The sequence below is a fragment of the Bombina bombina genome, chromosome 8, assembly GCF_027579735.1.
Source record: "Bombina bombina isolate aBomBom1 chromosome 8, aBomBom1.pri, whole genome shotgun sequence".
Classification (NCBI taxonomy): Eukaryota; Metazoa; Chordata; class Amphibia; order Anura; family Bombinatoridae; genus Bombina; species Bombina bombina.
The window spans coordinates 30,943,739-30,970,105 of NC_069506.1; the positions used below are offsets into that span (position 1 = coordinate 30,943,739).

Genomic DNA, 26,367 nt, shown 5'->3' on the forward strand with positions numbered 1-26,367 from the left:
AGTAGGATACCTTCCAAGGAAGGAGCTATAGAAAGTAACTGCAAACCCAATATAGGGGATATATTATGGCGCATGCGCAGCGGAAGATAACTTACTGTAGTAGTGGAACACTCCCAGATTCTTTGAGTCAGATGCAGAGATATAAAGCAACAGATGGTACCCTATAGGCAGCTTCTCTGGCCCTCGTGTACGAAGAACCAATCGGGACATGTCCAGCAGATCTATGGAAAGATTTAGTTCCGGTGATAAAATCAATCCAGTCCTGCAATTCCCAAATACCTTCTCAAAATATGTCATTAAAGGGGAAGTAAAGTCAAAATTAAATGTTCATGCTGCAGATAGAGCAGGCAATTTTAAACAATTTTCCAATTTACTTCTCATGGTATTCTGTATTGAAGAGTAAATCTAGGTAGAAAATCTGATAGGAGCTTAGGAGCGTGCACGTGTCTTAAGCAGTCTATGGCAGCAGTATTTGCAAAAATGTGTAATATTGCTATAAACATTGTTGCAAACATGGCTGCCAGATGGACAAAGACATGTGCATTGTCCTTTAATAAAGGATACCAAGAAAAGGAAGCAAAATTGATAATAGAAATAAATCATAAAATTGTTTAAAATTTCGTGCTCTATCCGATCAAGTTCAAATTTGTTTGTTTTTTACTGTCCCTTTAATAGCTTTTGTTGGCGTTGGCGTTCATTACCTGCTTTACTGAGCATTATTTCATCTCCTCCATCTACTGTGCGAGAGAACAGACTGTCCTTGTCACAGTTTACCAGCAAGACGGCTCCTTGTCCTTTAGGGCCCCACGTCCATGAAGCCTATGGGTACAACGCGAAATATAAAGTATCCAAGGTCAGAATTAAAGAGCAAATGCTCATTGTTAAAGGGACACTGAACCCAAATTTTTTCTTTTGTAATTCAGAAAGAGCATGCAATTTTAAGCAACTTTCTAATTTACTCCTATTATCAATTTTTCTTCGTTCTCTTGCTATCATTATTTGAAAAAGAAGGCATCTAAGCTTTTTTTTTGGTTTCAGTACTCTGGACAGCACTTTTTTAGTGGTGGATGAGTTTATCCACCAATCAGCAAGGACAACCCAGGTTGTTCACCAAAAATGGTCCGGCATCTAAACTTACATTCTTGCATTTCAAATAAAGATACCAAGAGAATGAAGAAAATTTGATAATGGGAGTAAATTAGAAAGTTGCTTAAAATTTCATGCTCAATCTGAATCACGAAAGAATTTTTTTGGGTACAGTGTCCCTTTAAAGGGACACTAAAGACAACTTTTTTTCTATAATGATTCAGATAAAGCATGCAATTTTAAGCAACTTTCCAAATGACTCCTATAATCAATTTTTCTTTGTTCTTTGGTATCTTTATTTAAAAAACAGGAATGCAAAGCTTAAGAGCTTTTGGTTCAGAACCTGGGTTGTGCTTGCTTATCGGTTTGCTAAATGTAGCCACCAATAAGCAAGCGCTATCCAGGGTGCTGAACCTAAAATGGGCTTGCTCCTAAGCTTTAAATTCCTGATTTTTAAATAAAGATAGCAAGAGAACCAAGGAAATTTGATAGTAGGAGTAAATTAGAAAGTTGCTTAAAATTGTTTGATGAATCGTTCATCATTTGTTTTGGACAGGGCCGCCACTAGAAATTTTGGGGCCCCTGACTTAACCATTGATCAGGCCCCCCCCCCTCCTTTGACGTGCAATTTTTGACCAAGTGACTAAAACGTATATGCACTTTATTCTTAAGTGTCTATTTAAACTTGGAAATGTTGTAAAAGTAGTAACATACAAACACACAGACACACTCATACACTGAAACACACACACTCACACATAAGAATTCACATATAGACACTCTAGCAAACACGCAAAGAAACTCAGACACAGACACCCAAACAGGCACTTAGCACTTGTTTACATTGACCTGACAAGTAATGAGGTAAACTACAGTTTTGTAAAAAAAGGAGATTTAGAAAACAAAATATGGAGTTCTGATTATCTTTTTGTAAAGGAAGATGCCAACTAAATGATGACAACAGCATGCAGTGGCTGAAAGGAAGGGCCCTGAACTGCCTAAACAATAATTTAAAGGTTAAATGGTAGATTGGTGACTTCCGGAAAGGTCTCATTAGTCTCAAAGTCTGTAGAAAGATGTGAATAATCAGTAGTAAGGTCAAAATGTCTTAAAAAGGAACAGACAATGGACACACACACACACAAACTCAAACTTGCACATACACTCAAGGAAACACCGACAGAGACAGCCTCAGAAAACACAGAAAGACATACACACACACACACACACAGAAACACCCACAGAAAACACAGAAAGACATACATACACACCCTCACTGAGACATCCACAGAAAACACACAAAGACATACACACACCCTCACAGAGACACCCACAGAAAATACACACCCTCACAGAGACATCCACAGAAAACACAGACATACATACATACACACACCCTCACAGAGACATCCACAGAAAACACAGACATACACACCCACCCTCACAGAGGCATCCAGAGAAAATACACAAAGACAAACACACGCCCACCCTCACAGAGACACCCATAGAAAAATCTCAAAGACATATGCACACACCCTCATAGACATCCACAGAAAATGCACAAAGACATACACACCACCCTCACAGAGAGACCCACAGAAAAAAATACATACACACTCATAGAGACACAAACCAAAGCACAAAGACATAAACACAGACACCTACAGAAACACTCACAGGAGGGAACATTTATGCACCTTGCATCCTCTAAATCAACAGTGTGTGACATGCATGATAAAAAAATGCAGAAATTAAGAGATTACTTTTTAAAGAATCATATTTGTAAATGTGCAAACAAAAATAATTCTGTGAATTCAAAATTGTACATTAATTATCTGGGTAGATGGCTAGATGAAGAAAAGTACTTTTAAAAGGCTGACATATGTTTGTTTGATATTTTCTCCATTTTCCCCAACCAAGAGCACCACTTCAAATATAGTGTACAAATGTTCCCATCTGTCAGCTGTACTTGTGGATTTTGAAGATGCTGTACTCTATATGGTCTTGGTGGAACCATAAGCTGTGGTATTCATGCCATTAGATCTGGTTAAATGCAGGATTTAAGATTGTTGGTATGCATTTCAAAATTAAGTCAGCTGTAGAGTAAACTGAACAGTTTTAAGTTAACCTGTCTCATTTCCAACACTGAGCAATCTTAGTCTGAGAGTATAACATGTTATGCAGATGTAAAAATCTTAGATAAAATGCCCCCTTGTATCTGGAAAGTCCTTGCATAAAGGGGCAGTAAACTGGAATGTAATATATATAATTTGTGTATTGAGGAGGAAACATTTCTGCATGGTTTTAAATATAGAATTTCTACAGCATTGTCAAATAATCATAAATACACTGCTGCTAAAAAAAATGTGTTTTTATGGACCCCTGGCCCCACCATACAACTACTACCACACTGAAGTTACAATCTTAAATTGCACAAAGAAATAAAAAACATTTGCTAAGTAAGTCCTACCTCCTCTGCAAATGAAAGTGATCAGCCGTCTGACTCAGGCACACACTCTACAAACAAAGTGCCAAGTCTGTCTCACACTGTGCATAGTGGTTTATTGCACACTCAGAAATCCTCTCAAATGCTAATACTTTACTCATTGTAATAACATTTCCCATGCTCAATTAGTACTCTGCTGTAGTACCCACTGGTGGCTGCCAAATTTTTTTTTTTTTTTTAGTTCTTGCCTCATTGGGCCCCCCTAGCCCATTGGGCCCCCCTAGCCCATTGGGCCCCTGACAGGAGTCACCCCTGTCACCCCCTGATGGCGGCCCTGGTTTTGGATGATATTTGCTCCAGGATTGCTTGGAAATAGCAGGTGAACAAATTTTTGTTAACCAACAAATTCCAAAAGGGGAACAGAGGATCAGCTGGAGAAAAGCTTTAACCCCTTAAAGACCAAGGACGTGTCAGGCACGTCCTACATTGGGTGTCAGTTAATGACCAAGGACGTGCCTGACACGTACTCTGGGATTTGAAGTGCTGGAAGGGATTGTGATCGCTTCCAGGGTATTGCAGTGATGCCTCGATATTGAGGCATCACTGCAATACCCTTTTTTACCCACTGATGCAGAGAGGGCCACTCTGTGGCCCTCTCTGCATCGGCCATCGATGGTGCCGATCATTGGCGGGTGGGAGTCATGGCAGGGAGATGGGTGGGCGGCCCATCAATGGTTACCTTCCGTATCCTGTTAGTCCAGAGTGCGCGCTGGGAGGCGGGAGTGTGTGTGGGGGGCGTGGTCGGGCGCGAGCACCACATTTCCATTAACTTGTATGAGAAGGAGGGAGTGGGAGGGGGGAATTAATGCTGGGCAAGGGATCTGGGAGGGGGAGGGTATTGAGGGGGGGCAGCTACACTACAGAAAATTGGGGTTTTATTTATTTATTAACCCTAAAGGCATACTCTTTTAACAAACTGGCGGCAACTAGGTAGAGGGGGGAGGGTTAGAGAGCTACTTGGGGGGGGGCTAAGGGGGGATCCAACACTGCAGAAACAATTGTGAGGTGAAGGGGGGGGAGAGAGCTGTTTGAGGGGGGTCAGGGAGGGATAAGGGGGTGGGATGTGTCAGGCGGGAGGCTGATCTATACACTAAAGCTAAAAATTAACCCTACAAGCTACCTAATTAACCCTGTGGCATAAAATATACCAACATCTAGATCAATACTTTGGGTTGTCTACTACACTAAAGCTACAATTAACCCTACAAGCTCCCTAATTAACCCCTTCACTGCTGGGCATAATACACATGTGGTGCGCAGCGGTATTTAGCGGCCTTTTAATTACCAAAAAGCAAGGCCAAAGCCATATATGTCTGCTATTGCTGAACAAAGGGGATCCCAGTGAAGCATTTACAACCATTTGTGCCATAATTGCACAAGCTGTTTGTAAATAATTTAAGTGAGAAACCTTAAAGTTTATGAAAAAGTGAACTTTTTTTTTATTTGATTACATTTGGCAGTGAAATGGTGGCAGGAAATATATCAAAATGGGCCTAGATCAATACTTTGGGTTGTCTAATAAAAAAATTTATACACATGAAGGGATATTCAGGGATTCCTGACAGATATCAGGGTTCCAATGTAACTATCGCTAATTTTGGAGAAAAAAAATGGTATGGAAATAGAAAAGTGCTACTTGTACTTATTGCCCTATAACTTGCAAAAAAAGCAAAGAACGTGTAAACATTGGGTATTTCTAAACTCAGGACAAACTTTAGAAACTATTTAGCATGGGTGGTTTTTTGTGGTTGATAGATGTGCAACAGATTTTTTTTCTCTCCATAATTTAGAAAGAACATGGAATTTTAAACAACTTTCTAATTTACTTCTATTATCTTATTTGCTTAATTATCTTGATATCCTTTGCTGAAAAGCATATCTAGATAGGCACAGTAGCTGCTGATTGGTGGCTGAACATAGATGCCTCATGTGATTGGCTCACCCATGTGCATTGCTATTTCTTCCACAAAGGATAGCTAAAGAATTAAGTAAATTAAGCAAATTAGATAATAGAAGTAAATTGGGATGTTGTTTAAAATTCTATTCTCTATCTAAAACATGAAAGAAAATGTTTGGGTTTAATGTCCCTTTAAGCTTAAAAGGGCCATTACAGTAGAACAAATACATACTCTAATTCTTTAGTCTTAAATGACATGCCCTAATGAGTTAAAGCAAGTAATTTTTTTTTTCTCTTAATGGGGTTAGGATTGGCCAATAACCAATGTGAAATTTACATACTTCTTGACTAAGTTAAAGTAGTAGCCAGTGCTACAAGCCAGCAGCAGCAAAAAAATTATTTTTTTTTATTATATACACACATTCATATGAAGCCTATCCCACCTTTAGAGTAAGTAACGGTTTTAACAGCATGAACGTATCAAAAACATTTTATGTCCCATGCATGTGTTTGTTTAAGGACCCCTTTAAAGGGACACAATAGTGTGATAGGTAAAAGAAAATGATCTAATGCGCTAGAGCATTTGACTTTTTCGCTACTCTAAAGGGATTTAACACAGCTTCAGACTGTTATGGATCAGTAATACACTTCTGCTGCTGAGCTGAATACTGGCTGGAGATTGTTGGCTACACACATATGCTTCTCCGGATTGGGTCATCAACCACATCCAGCTAAACTCCCAGAAGACCATAAGAAGCGCTCACCTTCTGTGGATTGTTTTTTTCCACCACACCATCACGGTCAGCATCCACATCCAAGGAGATTTCTGCAAGGAATAAAACCCATAACTGCATAATGCCATTTATTATAACTGTGCAGATAATAAAATATAATTTTTATTTAAGAGACATTAGCTTCAAAATGAAATACTTCATAAAATGTTTTTGTCAAAGTGAAAAAGCAACACAATGCAATTTCTTTATGTTGCCCAAGATTCCTGTAATTTACCTCTGTAAACTGTTTTTTTTCCACTTTCCCTAGAGAAGCTGGAGTGCACTTTTCATATTTATACAGTTATATAAAGTATGCTGCTTAGATCAGTGCGGGGACTTAAAGGGACAGTCTACTCCAAAATTGTTATTGTTTAAAAAGATAGATAATTCCTTTATTACCCATTCCCCAGTTTTGCACAGAAAACCTGGATATATTGATACACTTTTTACCTCTGTGATTACCTTGTATCTAAGCCTCTTCTGACAGCCCCCTGATCACATGACTTTCTATTTATTATCTATTGACGTGCAATTAAGCCAATTCGTGCAGTGTCAGCCACAACCCACGGGCTCACGTGAACTAGCAGTCTCCTGTTGTGAAAAGCTAATAAAAAAAATGTGATAAGAGGTTGTCTGTAGTGGCTTAGAAACAGGCAGACATTTACAGGTTTAAAGGTTATAGAGTATATTAATATAACAATGTTGATTGTGCATAGCTGGGGAATTGGTAGTAAAGGCATTATCTATCTTTTTATACAATAACAATTTTTGTGTTGACTGTCCCTTTAAGTATTTATACACATATTATTTGATCATTTCAGTTTGGAGTCTGGGATAAAATTAGATCCTGAGGTAAGCTGAAACAAAATGCAGATGGTGACTGACGTCAGAAAGTGATGTATAATTAAACATGTCCACAACAAGAAATGTATAAAGGGCTCATTTGTAACAAGATATGAATACAATAAAAACTGAAGTTTATAAAGGGCAGCAAAATGTAGTTGACAGACAGTGTGTATTGTACAAATAGGAGAGCCGCTCACCGGCACAGCGCACTGCTATGTGCTTCAGCTGACTTGACCCAGACCACACATGATACTGACAGAGTGTCACCTTGTGTGGTAATGGTGGGCGGGACTATGTTAACCGGCGGCCCATTCCGGGCCTGGTTTTAAGTCCCTGTGCATTATCCCATCAAACTTATAAGTAAATGTACAAAACATTATTGTACCTTCAAAAACCAATGCTGCAGTTTTAAAATTTACAGAAACGTTTTCCGTAGCAAAACGTACTTTCTGGAATTGGCTAAAGAAGAGAGTAATTCTCATGAACCAGTATTCAGCTTCAATAATGCCCCCCAAATCTCTCACATTTTTCCAGCCTTGTGTTCTCTAAAAGGGGATTATTAATGCTGATACTCAACACAAGCAAGAACACTGTTTGCAATAGCAGTGAGAATACCAAATGGTTCAGTTGTTGGAAGCTTTTGCTTTGTGTATCCAGAAATCAGCAAAATTATTTTTTTTAATAACTCAAAGGTAGTAGACTGCATTTTAGTATGTGTATATCTATACATCAGCATATAAATATTTATTTATAAATATCATTTGTTCTATCGTAGAAAGTACAAATAAATGCTGGTGTGTTTTTTTCATTTATCTCTTTAAGACGTCCCTTATTTTCCTCATTCTACTACACACACACACACACACACACACGTAAACCACAATGCAGGGAAAACTGTGAGAAAAAAATATCATAAAATGTACAAAGCAAACCTGCATTATTCTTCCAAAAAAATCTTCTCAAAGTTGTCAATATAACTAATCAGCTCTAATGTATCCTTTTTTTATAAATAAATTATTTTAAAGTGAAGGTCAATTTGGATGAATTAGTGCCCGTTTTTTAATAATCCTATTAAAAACAAGGGCACTTTAATTCATCAAAATTGACATTTCACTCCTTTTCTTCAAAAACTTACCTTTTAATCCAGAATGCCGCTCCAGCTATTCCCCCGGCCGTCGGAAGCCTCTTCTTATGTCAGAAATGATGAATCCGGCATCCTCCAATCACGGCTTTCCCCCTGGGGGGGGGATCATGGCCTGATGCAATGCCGTGATCGGAGGAAGCCGGATTTGTCATTTTGGACCCACGAAGAGGACTTGCGACAGGCGGAGGAAGCGCTGCAGCGGCTGACAGGATTAAAAAGGTACGTTTTTGAAGAAAAGGAGTGAAATGTTAATTTTGATGAATTAAAGTGCCCTTGTTTTTAATAGGATTATTAAAAACCGGGCACTAATTCATCCAAATTGACCTTCACTTTAACATTTTATTGATGCTCTTACACACACACCAAACATTTAGTTACTTTAAAGGGATACTAAACCCATTTTTATTTCATGATTCAGATAGAGCATACAATTTTAAGCAACTTTCTAATTTACTCCTACTTTCAATTTTTCTTCGTTCTCTTGATATCTTTATTTAAAAAGCAGGAATGTAAAGCTTAGGAGCCAGCTCATTTTAGTTTCAGCACCTTGGATAGCGCTTGCTTATTAGTGGCTACAATTACCAAACCAATATGCAAGCGTAACCCAGGTTCTCAACCAAAAATGGACTGGTTACTAAGCTTTACATTCCCACTTTTTAAATAAAGATAGCAAGAGAACGAAGAAAAATTGAAAATAGGAGTAAATTAGAAAGTTGTTTAAATTTGTTGCTCTATCTGAATCATGAAAGAAAATTTGGAATTAGTGTCCCCTTAATTATACTCCGTTTCTTCCAATCCCTTTAACAATGCAGTAACACTTACCGACACCGGTAAGATAAACTCCGGATTTGTCTACAGGAGCATCAGATCCGGGTCCATAATAAGCAAATGTTACCTGTTAGAGACAATGAAAAACAAGACACGTCTAATTAATGAAATGCAATACACTAGCTGCTCAGCATCTACAGGGACACCAGTTTAACAGGTGACAATTTTAATCCTTTTAATGATTGCCTGCGTATAGCAGCTTTCCACCATATAACAGCCTGTGCGGTGCCATACCTTGCCATCATTGGTGTCTGTGCTGGCTGTTGTCATGTAAAGTTCCACCAAGGATTTGCTGTTGAGTGGCCACAGCTTCTCCCCATTGACCATTTTGGGTTTGACTGCGTCACTCTGGATGACTTCGGCTTCAATGTTCTGTGAGTGGCGCATGCTGAACCACTTGCTCTCCACTGGAGCCCCTCTGCAAACAAAATAGTGTCATAATCCCAATCCTCAAAAACTTGTTGGCATGGGGAGAAATCATCAACTTCATTTTACTAAGCATTATATTGTAAGGGAAGTGTTTTGCTTAAAATAAAGCATTTTAGTGAACTCCCCTTAATAAGATACACAGTTCCCAAAAAAATGCCTTTAAATCAATGCCTGAGGGTCCAGTTAAAGGGACACTAAAGTCAAATTTAAACTTTCATGATTCAGATAGAGCATTTAATTTTTTTTTTACTTTCGTTAATAAAGTGTGCACAGTCTTTTTGTATTTACACTTTTTGAGTCACCAGCTTCTACTGGGCATGTGCAACAATTTACAGAATATATGTAAATGCATTTGTGATTGGCTGATGGCTGTCACATGATACAGCCAGGAGCAAATTTGGCCCTATCCAGTGACATTAGTTTAACAGAACAAAACAGAGGCGCGGCTATATAACAACTACACACATTTACAGAACCTCTTTTGCAAACATGTTTCCTGGTTTTTGTTACACGTTGCTAGTGCGAGCTATGTATTGGGCCATTTAACACAATTATATAAATGAATGGCAGGAATGCCTACTGGCAATTGGCTAGGACAGATAGGCAGAGTGAGCAGCAATGAATTTCAAATATAGTCTTCTCTTAATGACTTCATCCATTAATCTAGCCAAAAGTCTGTTTAATAGGGGTATCTGAAGATCAATGGGTTTGATTGTTGCAGGGCCATTAGCTTAAAAAAAAATTATATTGTGTATATCACTGTAAACAGTGATTTCTTAGCTCAAAAAGACAAGTCCCTAATTGGTCACAGCTAAGAAGACCAAGAATATGGATCCCGCCAGGCTTTTCAAGATATATATATATATATATCTTAATTTGCAAAACATTGCAAATGGCATTAACAAAAGAACAGTGTTAAATTATTTTAAAACTATTATTTTGAAATACAGTGTTTAGTTGTTGATATAATTAATGTCCCTTTAATTTTCATATTAAGGATTACAAAAAATATCAACTAAATTTATACAATGAAAGTATTTGAGACTATTGTAGGGGTTCTCATTATCATGGCCTACAAAAAAGTGGGGGAACTCACTGTATACACACTGTATATGTATATAATCTATATAATTTGATTAATAAAAGCAAATTAAAACCAATGAAGGGTTGAATGGTTGCCTTTGGGCCTGAGACTCCTCCTCTGTCACAGGGTCTCACCCACTTAAGGTGCAATAGTCCTATTTCTGCTGAGGGGAGCTAAATAACCCCAGAGCAAGCCACATTTAGTGTATTATAGGAAGTGTTACTGCCCATTACTAGAGGATCTCACTGTCCCTCTAACCAGACTGTGCTCCAGCTCCTCCCACCAGCAGCAGCACCATTTACTGAATAGTTTATGTTCTCTGTCCAGAGGGAACTTTGTTCCACCTGCAAAAACAGTGCAGGAACTCCGTTCCTATGCATTCCCTTTGGATTTGACCCCTGCTAATTATGCATAAAAATTAAATTTGAACTCGGATTTGGCCAAATTTAAATTGATTCTTGTGTCAAATCAGTAAGTAACCTTCACTTTTGTTCATGACCAGTCCTGAACCCTATTAAAAAGGATAATAATTAAATAAAAAAAAATATCTTTGTGTGGCTGCTGGCTTATAACAGTAACACTAGCTACTACTTTAATTTTCTTTGTTTAAGCTACTGGCCAGTTATTCCTCTGCTGTTCTGAATATGTTTCCATAGGAAATAGCATACAAATAGATTTTTGTTAACAAATTCTGACAACCCCACTAAAAGGGACACAAAACCCACATTTTTCTTTCATGATTCAGATATAACATACGATTTTCAAAAACTTTTCAGTTTACTTATATTATCGAATGTGCTTTAGTCTCTTGGAATGCACTACTGGGATCTAGCTGAGCTTATCAGGTGAACCAATCATAAGAAGCCTATATATGCAGTCACCAATCAGCAGCCAGCTCCCAGTGATCCACTGCTGCTCCTGAGCTTACCAGCTATACTTTTCAACAAAGGACACTCAAAGAACAAAGATAATTAAATAATACAAGTAAATTGGAAAGTTGTTTAAAATTGAATGCTCTGACAAAAATATTTTTTGTCTGTGAGTGTTATGAGATAATAAGACAGTACAAACATTCCATGGGTGTCTCCCCCCCACCCCACACACACACACACATACTGTGATGTGATATTGGGCTAAATAAGGAAAGAGATTTAGAACGTTGTAGCATAAAAGTGTCAATCACAGTCTGCTGAGGATAGTGTTTTACTGGGCTCATCACATTCATCTGCTGTCATCCTTGCAGTGTGATCCAAGCAGAAAAATAATGCACAAGGAATTCATGGTATCATGGAGAAAAGTCAGCAAACGAAAACTAATCTCCACATGGGTAAAACAATCCAGATGGCTGGATAGATGTCAGTATAGATACAACAGTAGCATATACACTAATCAGCCACAACATTAAAACCTTTTTTTTACATAGAGATACTCAGGTGATATTTTTCTGTCAGCTTTTTACAGTTATACTGCATCAGTTTCAAGTGATTTAGCATATGGGTATTATGTCCCTTTAAGTCCTGTAAGTTGCGAGATGGGGCCTCCATGGATTGGATTTATTGTTCCAGCACATTCCATAGATGCTCGATCATCATGGGGAATTTGGAGGCCAAGGTTACAGCTTGAACTCTTTGTCAGGTTTCTCAAACTATTCCTGAACAATTTTTGCAGTGTGGCAGGGTGCATTATCCTGCTGAAAGAGGCCACTGCCATCAGGGAACACCATTGCCATGAATGGGTCTACGTGGTCTGCAACAATCTCTAGGTAGGGGGCACATGTCAAAGTAACATCCACATGAACGCCAGGACCCAAGGTTACCCAGAAGAACTTTACCTAGAGCATAACACTGCCTCCACCGGCCTGCCTTCTTCCCATAGTGCATCCTGCTGCCATCTCTTCCCAGGGTAAATTACGCACACCCAGCCATCCACCTGATCTAAACGAAAACGTGATTTATCAGAACAGGCAACCTTCTATTGCTCCATGGTCCAGTTCTGATGCTCACATCCCCATTGAAGGCACTTTCGGCAGTGGACATGGGTCATTATGGGCACTCTGACCGGTCTGTGGCTACGCAGCCCCATACACAGCAAACTGCGCTGCACGGTGTGTTCTGACACCTTTCTATCATAACCAGCATTATGTTTTTAAGCAATTTCCGCTACAGTAGCTCTTCTGTGCAATCGGACCAGCCTTCGCTCTCCATGTGCATCAATTAACTTTGGGCGCCCATGACCCCGGCGCCGGTTCACCAGTTGTCCTTCCTTACACAATTTTTGGTAGCAACTAACCACTGCATACAGGGAACACCCCACAAGACTTGCCGTTTTGGAGATACTCTGACCCATTCATCTAGCCATCACTATTTGGCCCTTGTCAAAGTCACTCAGATCTTTTCACTTTCCAATTTTTTCTTCTTCCAACACATGAAATTCAAGAACTGACTGTTCCCTTGCTGCCTATGATATCTCACCCCTTGACAAGTGCAATTGTGACAACATAATCAATGTTATTCACGTCAGTGGTTTTAATGTAGTGGCTGATCAGTGTATGTCATTTAAATGAGAACACATTCTGCTTTCTCTAATATACATGATACAGATTTTATGATGATCTGGCTCTATATTATGTCTAAAAAAATAGGTTAATTATAAACAGAGAAAAAGATTTTATAACAACAGAAGACACCCATATTGCGTTCTAACAATTAGACTTAAAAGGGATATTAAACACATATTTTTTTTTATTTATGATCCATATAGAGCAAACAATTTTAAACAACTTTCTAGTCTACTATTTAATTTGCTTAGTTATCTTGGTATTCTTTGTTGAAAAGTATTCCTAGGTAGGCTCAGGAGCTGGGAACTAGCTTCTGATTGGTGGTTGTACATATATGCCTCTTGTCAATGGCTTACCAATGTGTTCAGCTAGCTCCTAGTAGTGCATTGCTGCTCAATCAATAAAGGGATAACAAGAGAATAAAGCAAAATGGAAAGCTGTTTAAAATGTATTCTCTATCTGAATCATGAAAGAAAAACTGTGGGTGGAAAATCAGTATATTGCAAAGTTGTTTACATAGGTAACATTTTATATAAAAATATCAAGGTGTGTACTGTCACTTTTATAAATGAATTGTTAGTAAAGCCTTATGCCTATCCTAGACATTTGTCAGTTTTTCTTGCCACCTCTATTGGAAGTCTATGAAATGCATCAGCCACCCTTCCCACAAATAAGTGTCCATAACTGGCTGTAGTATGATACACTAAAAGGGACATTAAACACTAAATAAATTATCAATAGAATGATACATTCAAAGCAAGCATTAGTCTGAGAATAATATGCAAATTTATGTATTAGAAATTGCAGGCAAGGGGGAAAAATGTTAATGAAAGTATATAGCAAAGTCATTAATAATAGTAAATTGCATACTCAATAAATACCTAATAAAACTGCAACACAACAGCACTTACTCTGAATGATAAATAAGCAGTATATATTTTTTTTTCTAAAAAAAATCTCGTTTCCTTTAATTTCCCTGCCCCCTATATCATGTGACAGTCATCAGCCAATCACAGACTCATATGTTTATACTGTGAACTCCTACACATGCTCAGTAAGAGTGGTACATACAGAGAGACAAGTAATCTCCCAGGAACAAATAACAGTTCAGTGGCTTGTTCTATGGCCTGGCTATCACCTGGCAGTAGCTTCTGTTAGCCCAATTGTGCATTTCATAGAGAAGAACTTTTCTGAAGAATATCAGTCTGATCCTGCATAGCAATGTAAGTAAAGTCTTAAAATACCAGGCTTTTCTCTGAACAAGGGAAATGGCGACCCAAAACCATCTTTTCAGCCTCCTTTTGGTCTCATCACTGAGGTGCAGCCATATCCCTCTAAGCACATTTGGTGAGTTGGTAACCAGGCCATAGAACAAAAAACACTGAGCTGTTTGTTCCTGGAAGATTGCTTCTCTTTCAGTATGTGAAATAATCGAAGGTTGGCAAGATGTGTACCTCTCTTTTAGGGAAAAAATATAAATACAGTATATAATATTTATCTATTGTATACACACATGCATATAATTATTTCTCTCTTATATATATATATCTTATTACTGCACAGATAAGCATTTAATTACTGTCATTAATCAACCTAATTGTTTCATTTAAATATCAACACAAGGCTGAAAGGGTGGCCTAGCCCAGGCTGATATTCAGAGGTCTCAACGGGTAATAAAGGTGACTAATTAACCAATCAACAGAATGATCTCACCATATTTAGTAACAAATTCAACTGTCATATCTTTACAAGGATTACTTAGTGCCTTCATATTTCAGATAACTTTGATATTAACTAGGACCTGCATATTAATGCACTATGAGTGATGAGAATTGAATCCACTAATCCATAAAAATTTTGATGTGAGTTTGGAGGGATAAAATATACCCCAAGAAAAACAAGGATTGCTTCCATCAATGATGAACTTGAGGTACATATAAATATAGAAACTAACTTTCTTATCAGGGATAGACTGTTATCAGTTGTACTTTAAAAGGGACATTAAAGACTAAAATGCTATACTGTTCTATATATTCAAAGCAAATACTAGTCCAAGAATACAGAGATGTTTTTCAATGATATTAGCTGTTTAAAAAGTGGGAAAAAAAACAAGTTTAGAGTTTTAGTGTCCATAGAGCAATATGAGCTGACATGTTGTAACCTAGGTTTCTCTCTCTACTGGACCAAATCCGGGACAGTTATAAAATGGGTCATTAAAGTGTATGAAAACAGTGTTAAGTCTGTAGTCTACACTTTCAATTTTAACAGGAATTGGAAAGCCCAGAATTTTCAGAATTATATTACAAGAAAATAAATAATGAATGTACGCCCAAAGTATTTTAAGTACACATAATTAAATACTTTATATTACAATCTCTAAGCTTTAATGTCTTTAAAACAAAATCATGTGTTTCTTCCCATTAATTTCCATACAAGTTTGACACTACAAGATTGGAAAAAACTGAGGTGTCTAAAATTTGCATAGAATGAAGTCTGTGTCTTTGTCAATATTTGCGGTGCAAAATGGAACATAAACTAAATAGAATTCTTTTAGAACAACAGAACATAAAAATTCCCACATCTGATGCATAGTAGCAGATCGTTTTTCTATGGTATGAACTGTCGATAAATAATCACATTACATTTCCTTAGACCTTTGACATGGATTTGTAGCATTAACAAGTCTGTATGCCAGCCAGTCATGCATATTAACAACGTATCTCTGTTAATTCTTGCAAATATATGCACCAACCTGCATGCACTACCTAGCAAGTTCTAATATGTCACCAATAAACTCTCATAATGTAATTGCCCAAGAGTCCCAAGAATACCAGGAACCTGCGATATGGGATAAATCACTATAATTCTTGAATGCAAGAGAATTAGATTTATATACCAAGCACAATATATGGCATTACATTATATCAGATATATAGGGATATTAAGGCATACATTAAGGGCTAGATTTATCAAGCTCAGCCGGACAGGGGAGCATATACACGCTCCTGTCCGCCGCAGCTCGCCTCTGGCGGGGCGAATTTCCCCGGAGGAATTTACCATTGCAAACAAGCGCTATTTTGCACTTACGCGCAATCCCGCCCCCTGCCCACGCATAGCAATCACGTGCGGGCAGGAGCTGTCAATCTCCCTTGTCGGACTAGCCCGCGGAGATTGAATTTTGCCACCTTAGAAGTTGGCGAAAGGTTAGGAAAGCAGCGGTCGGATGACCGCTGCTTGCTAAATACGGTGAGCAGGTTCTCTTGTGAATACCTGCAGCCGTAGGGGCTCAAAGGCTGGTGAAAGCCTTTGACAAATCGAAAGGCCCCTGATGCCCCTGTTTCTGCGCGAGCCTTGAGGCTCGTTGGAAACAGCAGTTAAGAAGCAGCGGTCTTAAGACCGCTGCTCCTTAACTCGTCAGCCACCTCTGAGGCAGCGGACAGCAATTAACCCGATCACATACGATCGGGTTGATTGACATCCCCTGCTAGCAGATTGGCTGCGAATCTGCAGGGGGTGGCATTGCACAAGCAGTTCACCAGAACTGCTTGTTCAATGTTAAATGCAAACAGCGTATGCTGTCGGCAATTAGCGATGTCGGGCGGACATGATTCGCTACAGCGAATCATGACCTCCCGCCATTTGTTAATTTGGCCCCATAGTCTGAACTTCAATTGAGTAGTAGATTTTTTTTTTAACCCATTTCAAAGTTATGTATATTTCCACTTGTCTTGTATCATGTGACAGCCATCAGCCAATCACAAATGCATATACGTATAGTCTGAATTCTTGCACATCCTCAGTAGTAGCTGGTGACTCAAAAAGTATAAATATAAAAAGATTGTGCCCATTTTGTTAATGGAAGTAGATTGTAATTGCATGCTCTATCTGAATCATGAAAGTTTAATTTTGACTTGATTGTATCTTTAATATCTTCTCATAGAAAGCAGGTAAGCTTCAAAAAAATGATACCAAGAGAAATTTTAAAAGTTATGCTTTTTTAATTATACAGTCTGTCATGAAAGTTCATTTTGATTTCCACATCCTTTTCAATACTTATCTGATACCAACAGATAAAACAAATGCAAAAAAAATAAAAAAGTTGTGCTTCCTTTCTATGTTATCTGCTTTGAACACTACTCTGAGCCAATGACTTGATGATAAATTGCAAATTAAGTACATGAAATTCAACACAGAATTGGCGGTTATGACTGTTGCAAAGAACGCACTTAAGGCTAAGCCTTTCAAATCCTTAGAAGGTTATTCAAATGGATCCATCAGCACTTGCGTGTATCCTAATATATAGCAGCTATGTTGATGGATATTGCGCTTCACAGAGATTACGGGAGCACAGCTGCAGGCTCCGAGCCTTGAGTCAAAAAAAATCTCATCCTCTCTATGCCTAGACCAAAGGATAGATTGCTGTTCCAGCCAGTATATCCATCTGCTGCTTTTAATGTATCACAATTTCACATAGGATGCATACAGTCTGTAATATAATTTGAATGTCAACTAATGTCAACTACTGTATTAAAAGGAATATTATTAAAGGCACATTTAAAGGGATATGAAACCCCAAATGATTCAGATAGAGCATGTGATTTTATACAACTTTCTAATTTACTTCTATAATCATTTTTTCTACATTCTCTTGGTATCTTGTTGAAAAGCAGGGATGTATGCTTAAAGTGATGGTAAATCCAAGCGTTTAAAAAACGCTAGGTTTTACCTTCGCCGAGAATAAACTGGGCTTTCTTTGTTCACTTAGTAAAACTTGGCTAAACTCACCCTTTCTGTGCCGCGGCTCCTCACTAAAGTCAACGCCTCCTTCCGCCCACAGCACACTTCTCTCAATGAGGTGATGTTATGTTTCCCTCTCTAAACCAATAGCTGTGCTAGTCATCTGACACTGTTCTGTATGCTAACACAGCTATTATTAGCACCCTTATTTAAGTGATCACTAAAATTCTACTTTATTTTTAGTAATGGTAAATCCTAGTGTTTTTTTAAATGCTCTGATTTACCGTCACTTTAAGAGCTGGCACATTTCTGAAGCACTATATTGCAGAAGTTTTGCAACAATGTTATCCATTTGCGAGAGCACTAGATGCATGCAATTTTAAGCAACTTTCTAATTTACTCCTATTATCAATTCTTCTTTGTTCTCTTGCTATCTTTATTTGAAAAAATAAGGCATCTAAGCTATTTGTTTGGTTTAGAACCCTAGAAAGCACTTGTTCATTGGTGGATGAATTTATCCACTAATCAGCAAGAACAACCCAGGTTGTTCACCAAAAATGGGCCGGCATCTAAACTTACATTCTTGCATTTCAAATAAAGATACCAAGAGAATGAAAAAAAAATGATAATAGGAGTAAATTAGAAAGTTGCTTACAATTGCATGCTCTATCTGAATCACGAAAGAAAAAAATTGGGTTCAGTGCCCCTTTAATTATCTTGGTATCCATTGTTGAAGTAGTTGTAAGGCAAGGGGCATATATGTGCAACCACCAGCAGCAAGCTCCCAGTAGTGCCTCTCCTGAGCCTACCTAGGTATGCTTTTCAACAAAGGATATGAGAGAATGAAGAAAATTAGATAACTGAAGTAAATTGGAACTTTGTTTAAAGTGTCATGCTCCGTCTGAATCATGAATGATTAATTTTGACTTTTCTGCCCCTTTAAAGTTTCACAATCTACACAGAGCATGTCATTTTAAACAACTTTACATATTACTTCTTCCATAATCGAAGTCCTATAAGTCCGCCTAGGTTAATACATCAACAAAAGGATACCATGAGAATGAAACAAATTTGATAATAGAAGTAAATTGAAAGGATGGAGAATGATGATTGATGATTATGATGATGATGATGTATTTGTAGAGCGCCAACAGATTCCGAATCATGAAAGTTTAATTTTGACTTTACTAGCCCTTTAAAGGGACAGTAAGCGTTATTAATTGTCGTCATAATGGTGGTGCAGTAAGTGCACAATTAACTAATACAATGAACCTCTTACCTAAAAAAAACTAAGGTTCTTTCTACTTTTATTGAAATCAAGAGTCCTCCGTTTACAATAGAAAATCCATCATGGCTAGCGCGGTGGGTTTTTATTATAATCCTGCGCAGGAGCTCACCACATTTACCTCAACCACTCTATCAAGCGGGTTGTGATCAGTGAACCACCCTGTGACGTGCTTTTTTTCTTTCTTTCATGTGTCAGATAGAGAATGCAATTTTAAACAACTTTCTAATCAATTTGTCTTTGTTCTCTTGGCACCTTTTTTGAAAAGCAGGATTGTAAGCCTAGGAGCCGGACCATTTCTGGAGCACTATATGGCAACAGTTTTGCAAGAGCACTAGATGGCAGCACTATTTCCTGCCATGAAGTGCTCCAGATGCTACCTAAGTTGATTTAATTATCAAATTTAAATTATTTTTCTTGGTATTATTGTTGCAATTTAGCTCAATTAGCAATTTTTTATACAAATTATAGTTAAAAGGGACATGAATCCCACATTTTCCCTACATTATTTAGATAGAACATACAATTTTAAACAACTTTCCTTCTATAATCAACATTGCGTCATTCTCCTGGTATTAGTTGTTGAAGAGCAGGAATGCACTACTGAGAGGTCACTGAAAACATCAAGTGAGCCAAAGACAAGAGGCATATATGTGTAGTCTCCAATCAGTAGCTAGCTCCCAGTAGCTCATTGCTGAGCCTGAGCCTACATAGGTTTACCTTTCAACAAAGACTACCAAGAGAATGAAGCAAATTAAAAAAATAGAAGTAAATTGTAAACTTATTTAAAATGGCAGGATTCATAAAAGTTTAATTTTGACTTTGCTTTATGGGAAATTACCATAGAACAATTTATTGACCACATCAGATTTAGTGGAAAGTATATTGTGAAATGCAACTTTGTTTAGCAGCATTTGCACACTGAGGAACTGATGAAATATTTTTTGCAATAACTGATAAAACAGGCAAGAAACTTCCCAAAACCTCATGCATCATATTGTGATTTGACACCAAACAGAAGTTCCTGTAGTTCTAACACAGGGGGTCTGGCATCTGGCAAGTGGGTAGAGAGTGAAAAGATGACAATAAAAATAAATATAGATAGAAAGATAGATAGATAGATAAACGTAAGGGAGATATGAGAAGTGAGGTGATTGGTGGATTTGCCAACAAAGCTGGGAACATCTAATTGCCACCACTTTATAAGTTTGCAATTGGCCGGTTATGCACCATGGTCCTCCATAGGCAGATAAGGCACAAAAAAAAAGTCTCCTTCAGCGCATCACAAATATTTTAATGAGCAGAACCAGGAAAGACAAAAATCATAGTGCCTTGGTTTGTTGGAGCACATGAATCAGGGCCGTCTTTAATATTGACTGGACCCTGGGCAAAAAAAAATTTGGACCCCCCCCCCACGCAATTTCGCTCTCCACCCCAACATCCCAAAAAACAACTACATTAATTTTTTTTTTTTTAATTATTAGCCCAGCGGTGGATCATCCACTGCTGGGATAATAATTTTAAAAAAATGAAATAAATTGCAATATGTGAAACTGGACCTAAGCAGTACTAATAAGTAAATAAATATATAAATTCCTCCACTGGATTCATTTAATATTCTTTTGAATGTGATTCTGGTGTGAGGTTAGCTGGTTAAAGAGATTTAGGGCAGCCAACAGGAGCAAAGCAAGGTAAAGACTGAGGAGGAAGCATGGAGGTGCAGACAAATATAAGTTTACTGACTGGAACAGCAGAACTACTATGGGAAGCTGTAAAATGACAGAGAGAAAATAAAAACTATAAAAATAAACCTTACATTAATGTGTGAAGTATCAGCATGACACTATACATCAGCCACAGCAGCACATGTTGCTTCTTTGCTAGGAACAAGTTCCCTCTCACCCTTCACTAGACAATGCTGCATGGGGAGGGGCGTGTGTGCACTCACTTATTCTTCCCACTGACACCTTTCTACAAAGCACTGTTCCCCTAACAAACTTCAGTTAGTTGATCTTAGGGCCACAGCAGAAAGAGCAGGGCTAAGGGGACCAGTAGACTGGATGCTGTCTATCCAAGGCTGCATGAATACAGTGTGAAATGAGTCACACAGCCTCAAGACTGAAGAGAGCAGTGTATGCAGCTGTACAGATGCTCAAATCCTCACGTGCCTGCCACTCTAGCTTTCTGCTGCATGCGCCTACAGTCAGCCCTACCCAGAAACAATCCCCACAACCAGAGTAGTTACCTGGTAACAGTGGTAACCCCAGTAGGACCTTTTCTGATGCAGTGGGAATGGCTGGATGCAGAGTTAGGGCTTTGCATTCAGTGCTGCACAGTGCACATCAAAAACAGCACATGGCAATAGCTTGGCATGTCACATGACACCGGCACGGTCTGGCACAGTTTTAAAATATATATATATATATATATATATATATATAAGCAGAGTACTTTTGTATTAATTCATTATTAATACTGAATGTGTGTGTTCCCCATGTCACATCAGCAGTCTGGTATGAACCATAAAAAAAAAAAAAAAAAAAAAATTTTTTTTTTTTAGGACTCTTGGGCCTCTCAACAGAGACTGGGCCCTGGGCAGCTGCCCCTTTTGCCCTGTGTTAAAGACGGTCCTGACATGAATGACTAAAAAAGAAATTACTTAAAGGGACGATTCAGGCTGTAGACAACCGTATCGTGCCCCCTTTGGCGACCAGCAAGTAAATAATAAACTCCTCTGGCTTTGGACACCAAAGGGTGCGTGATATGATTGGCTACAGCGTGAATCGTCACTGAAGTAAGAAACAGAGTATCCGTTACGGGCGGAGGAATGGTAAAATATATGAAAACATTAAAGGTAATTATTTTAAAAAATCAGCGTTTACAAAGTCTTTCATGAATGAAAATCCCCATCTTTTACTTTAGGATTACAAATATTGTAACTACAAACTTTAAAGTTTACCATCATTTTAAATCTGCCCATGACACCACAACTTCCCAGATTTAGCCCCCAACTTCCTGGTACCTACACAGAGCTCTACAACGTAAGTGTTTTTCTATTCACCATGGAATTGTAATTTTATCAAACCACCCCAACTAACTACTAATTTGCAGCATGTGACACAGCTTTTACACAGAAGTGTTTAAAATGTAATTAAAAAGGTCTGTGCTTGTCCCATGCTCACATGGAGGTAGGGTTGCCATAATGCCACATTAAAGGACCAGTCAACACATTAGATTTGCATAATCAACAAATGCAAGATAACAAGACAATGCAATAGCACTTAGTCTGAACTTCAAATGAGTAGCAGATTTTTTTATAACAAATTTCAAAGTTATATATATTTCCACTCCCCTTGTACCGTGTGATAGCAATCAGCCAATCACAAATGCATATACGTATAGCCTGTGAATTCTTGCACATGCTCAGTAGGATCTGGTGACTCAAAAATTGTAAATATAAAAGACTGTGCACATTTTTTTTAATGGAAACAAATTGGAAAGTTGTTTAAAATGACATGCTGTATCTGAATCATGAAAATTTCATTTAACCTGAGTGTCCCTTTAAGGGGAGATACATGAAAAATACATAGTCATGGTACTTCTAATTGAACATCATTCTTTAAACAGCCCCTGACAAATGCATTTTTTTCATATGTGCCCCTTAAAGGCACATTGTACACTAGATTTTTCTTTGCATAAATGTTTCGTAAAAAATAAGTAAAACTATACATTTTTATATAGCACATCTGGTAGTGTTTTTATAAAAATGTATAATTTTGCTTATTTTTTTAAGAACATTGTGCTGATTTTCAGACTCTAAACCAAGCCTCACAGTGCCAGATGTATACGCGCGTTTACAGACTCCTGCTGGCTTCTGTTTATATTATCTGTCTTTTCATATACAGGGAATGGGGAGGTGGGGAGTGTCTGCAATTTTTGTTTCCCTAGCCCCTTTCAGTGGGTGTCTCAGCCTAACCTCATCAACAGTGCTAAACTGGGAGCTTCTAAGTACGTTTTTAAACAGTTTTATACTGGATTTTTATATCGGCATCTGTGCGTATTCTTCTTTACAGTAGTGTCTATTACATGCAGTTATATGGCCATCTGTGCATACTGTCCCTTTAAAGTGGCAATATAGAAACCCTACCATAAGGCCAAAAAGCTCATTCTTTAACCTGCAAATGCTGCAAAGTAAATAGATTATTTAGGCAATTTGCAGCATTTTGAAAACCTAGGTTAAATATGCAATTTTTACATGAAAATATAGTTTAATACCCTTTTACACGTGTATAAGTGTGCGCTAATCTAAAGAACACTTACTGGCAATTAACATCCACTTACAAACACTCTGAAAGCTCAGACACCAACTCCAGCTCAGATTCTCCCTCTCTTAGCAGTGATAGAGATCCTGTTAGGAATTTAATAGCTTAGCAGCTGCGACTGAGCGTAAAGTCAAAATTAAACTTTCATGATCTAGGCAGAGCATGCAGTTTTAAACAGCTTTTCAATTTACTTCTGTTTTCTAATTTGGTTTAATCTCTTGGTGTCCTTTGTTGAAAATCATACCTAGGGAGGCTCAGGAGTAGCAATGCATTACTGGGAGCTAGCTGCTGATTGGTGGCTGCACATATATACCTCTTGTTATTGACTCACCCAATGTTTTCAGCTAGCTGCCAGGAGTGCACTGCTGCTCCTTCAACAAAGGTTACCAAGAGAATGAGCAAATCTGATAATATGAAAGTTGTTTAAAACTGCATACTCGGTCTGAATCATGGAAGTTTAATTTTGACTTTATTGTCCTTTAAACTTATAATATTCTTTTTTACTAGAACAACTGAGAGACAAATATAAGATATGATGTATATTTTATTATTATTCATGGGATGCCGTTTTATGTAAGTTTGGCAGAAAGCAGGGATATAACAGAGGTGTGCTGCACTCTGGGGTTTGGGAGAAATGACACAAATTAAAGTACACTAAGTCATTTTTTGATCAGGATAGATATATATATCTCCATCTCCGAGTCTGCTTTTGGGAGTCCGGTGTTTTGCGAGGTGCAGTTTGCACCTGTCAAGATTATATTTTGTCTTGAAGAAGGCCTCTGAATGGGCCGAAACTTCGACATGCTTTGATGTTAAGCTGATGCTATAAATAAAGACTGAATTTTTTTACTCCTGTCGTTAAGTCCTGTGAGTGCCCTCCACCCCATACTGCTAATATATATATATATATATATATATATATATAAATATAAATAAAACAAACAATAAACAACAACTATTGTTAAATTGACTTTTTATGTTGAAGAGCATAACTATGTCTGTGGTTACTATATAGCAGCCGTTCTGCAAGAAGGCTTTTAACAATGTTATGTATTGTTCTGACACTGCTTCCATCTAGTATTCAAAAGTTTATAACTTTATGAAAATGCCTTCTTTGCACAATTGCTGCCATATACTGCTACAAAACGAGAGAGGAGAGAGAAAACGTCTGTGTACCCTCACGTGCATGGAGATGTATTCATCAACTGCACAGTATATGTTATAAAGCAAATGTTATGCTTGAAAGCAGGTGCATGCAGCATATGTATTTATGCTCTGAGCACAGTAAAATCTATTACAGGAACAAACTGTTTACTAGAAGCATCCCCCCCCAATACACGTGTTTCACAAAAATCTTCCTATTCAAAATAGAAATACATTCATCTACATTTCAATTTTAAGTTTTATGTCCCTTTAAGAACAGAGGTAAATGTGCTTGGGCTCTTAGCTAAGCAATCACTGTGTATAACATTGCACAGTCAGGTCAGTTTTACCATATATAAGTATGAGGTTCACATTCCATTATCTCTGGAAGAAGAGGACCAAGCATGGGTATCTTATATCAAAAGCAGTCAATATAACAAATACATTTATTTTGTAATATTGTTTCATTTTCTATAAAGGGACATGGAAGTAAAAAAAACTAAATTTCATGATTCAGCTAGAGCATGTAAAAATAAAACACTTTGTTCTCTTGGCATCCTTTGCTGAAGAGCATATCTAAATATGCTCTGAAGCTTGATTATATACATAGTAGCAAACACTGCTGCCATCTACTGTTAAACAAAGTGCATATTAATGGCAATATACCTTTCTTCTGAATGCTTATTTACTGGCTGTGCTCATGCCCCTTGCATATCAGACTACAGACATTTTATTTTAAATTAGAATTTGGCTTTAATGTTGGTTTAAAGCAGAGTTTCTTTTACCAGCTCTTTCAATAGAACAAATCCGTATTATTGCTGTCAGGACTGTTATTGCTGATGAGAGGGCCCTTTAAGAATGTCTAGTCACCTGTATGCAGACTATGAAATAGTACAAGTGTGCTGAACGGTCTTGTCTGTATCACACGGATTAAGCACGATCTGACCTTTATATATACAGTAAATTCTGTAACTTTATATCAGAACTGAGTGAGGGACAACCAAAGGCCTGTGTTTCACTTAACTGCAGCTACAGCACACGCAGCATTCTTACTTATTCATTTATATATAGCACCCTAGATCTGAGCAAGCAATAAACTGAAGATAAAGGCTGTATGCGAGTTACAACCGCATACAGCACTGAGATGTGTAATACACTCTTTATACTGCTAGGTTGTAGAGAGAAAGTGCTCGGTCACTATCTATAATTATATACAGTGTATATATATATATATATACATATACATACACACACACACTGGTGTTCAAAAGTTTGGGGTCACTTAGACATTTCCTTGTTTTCGTCCATTTAAATAATATCAAATTGATCAGAAATACAACATAGGCATTGTTAATGTTTAATGACTACTGTAGTTGGAAACGGCTGATTTTTAATAGAATAGGCATACAGAGGCTCAATACCAGCAACCATCTGTCCTTTGTTCAATAGGCACGTTCGGTTTGCTAATCCAAATTGATCATTTAAAAAGGCTAATTGATCATTAGAAAACCATTTTGCAATTATGTTACCACAGCTGAAAACTGTTGTGCTGATTAATGAAGCAATAAAACTGGCCTTCATTAGACTAGTTGAGTATCTGGAGCATCAGCAATTGTGGGCTCGATTAGAGGCTCAAGATTGCCAGAAACAAAGAACTTTCTTCTCAAACTTGCCGGTCTATTCTTGTTCTCAGAAATGAAGGCTATTCATTGCGAAAAATTGCCAAGAAA

General features: G+C 37.7%; 1 protein-coding gene across 1 annotated transcript in view; it reads right to left on the reverse strand.

Annotated features, from left to right (window-relative positions):
• Positions 1 to 26,367, reverse strand: part of PADI2 (peptidyl arginine deiminase 2) — a 107,957-nt gene that overhangs the window by 54,556 nt on the left and 27,034 nt on the right. Inside the window, exons 2-6 of the mRNA XM_053690265.1 lie at positions 9,315 to 9,498; positions 9,075 to 9,147; positions 6,254 to 6,315; positions 702 to 819; positions 96 to 221 (exon numbers count right to left, since the gene is read on the reverse strand). Coding sequence (XP_053546240.1) covers positions 96 to 221; positions 702 to 819; positions 6,254 to 6,315; positions 9,075 to 9,147; positions 9,315 to 9,498 — 563 coding nt within the window. The remainder of the gene's footprint in view (positions 1 to 95; positions 222 to 701; positions 820 to 6,253; positions 6,316 to 9,074; positions 9,148 to 9,314; positions 9,499 to 26,367) is intronic.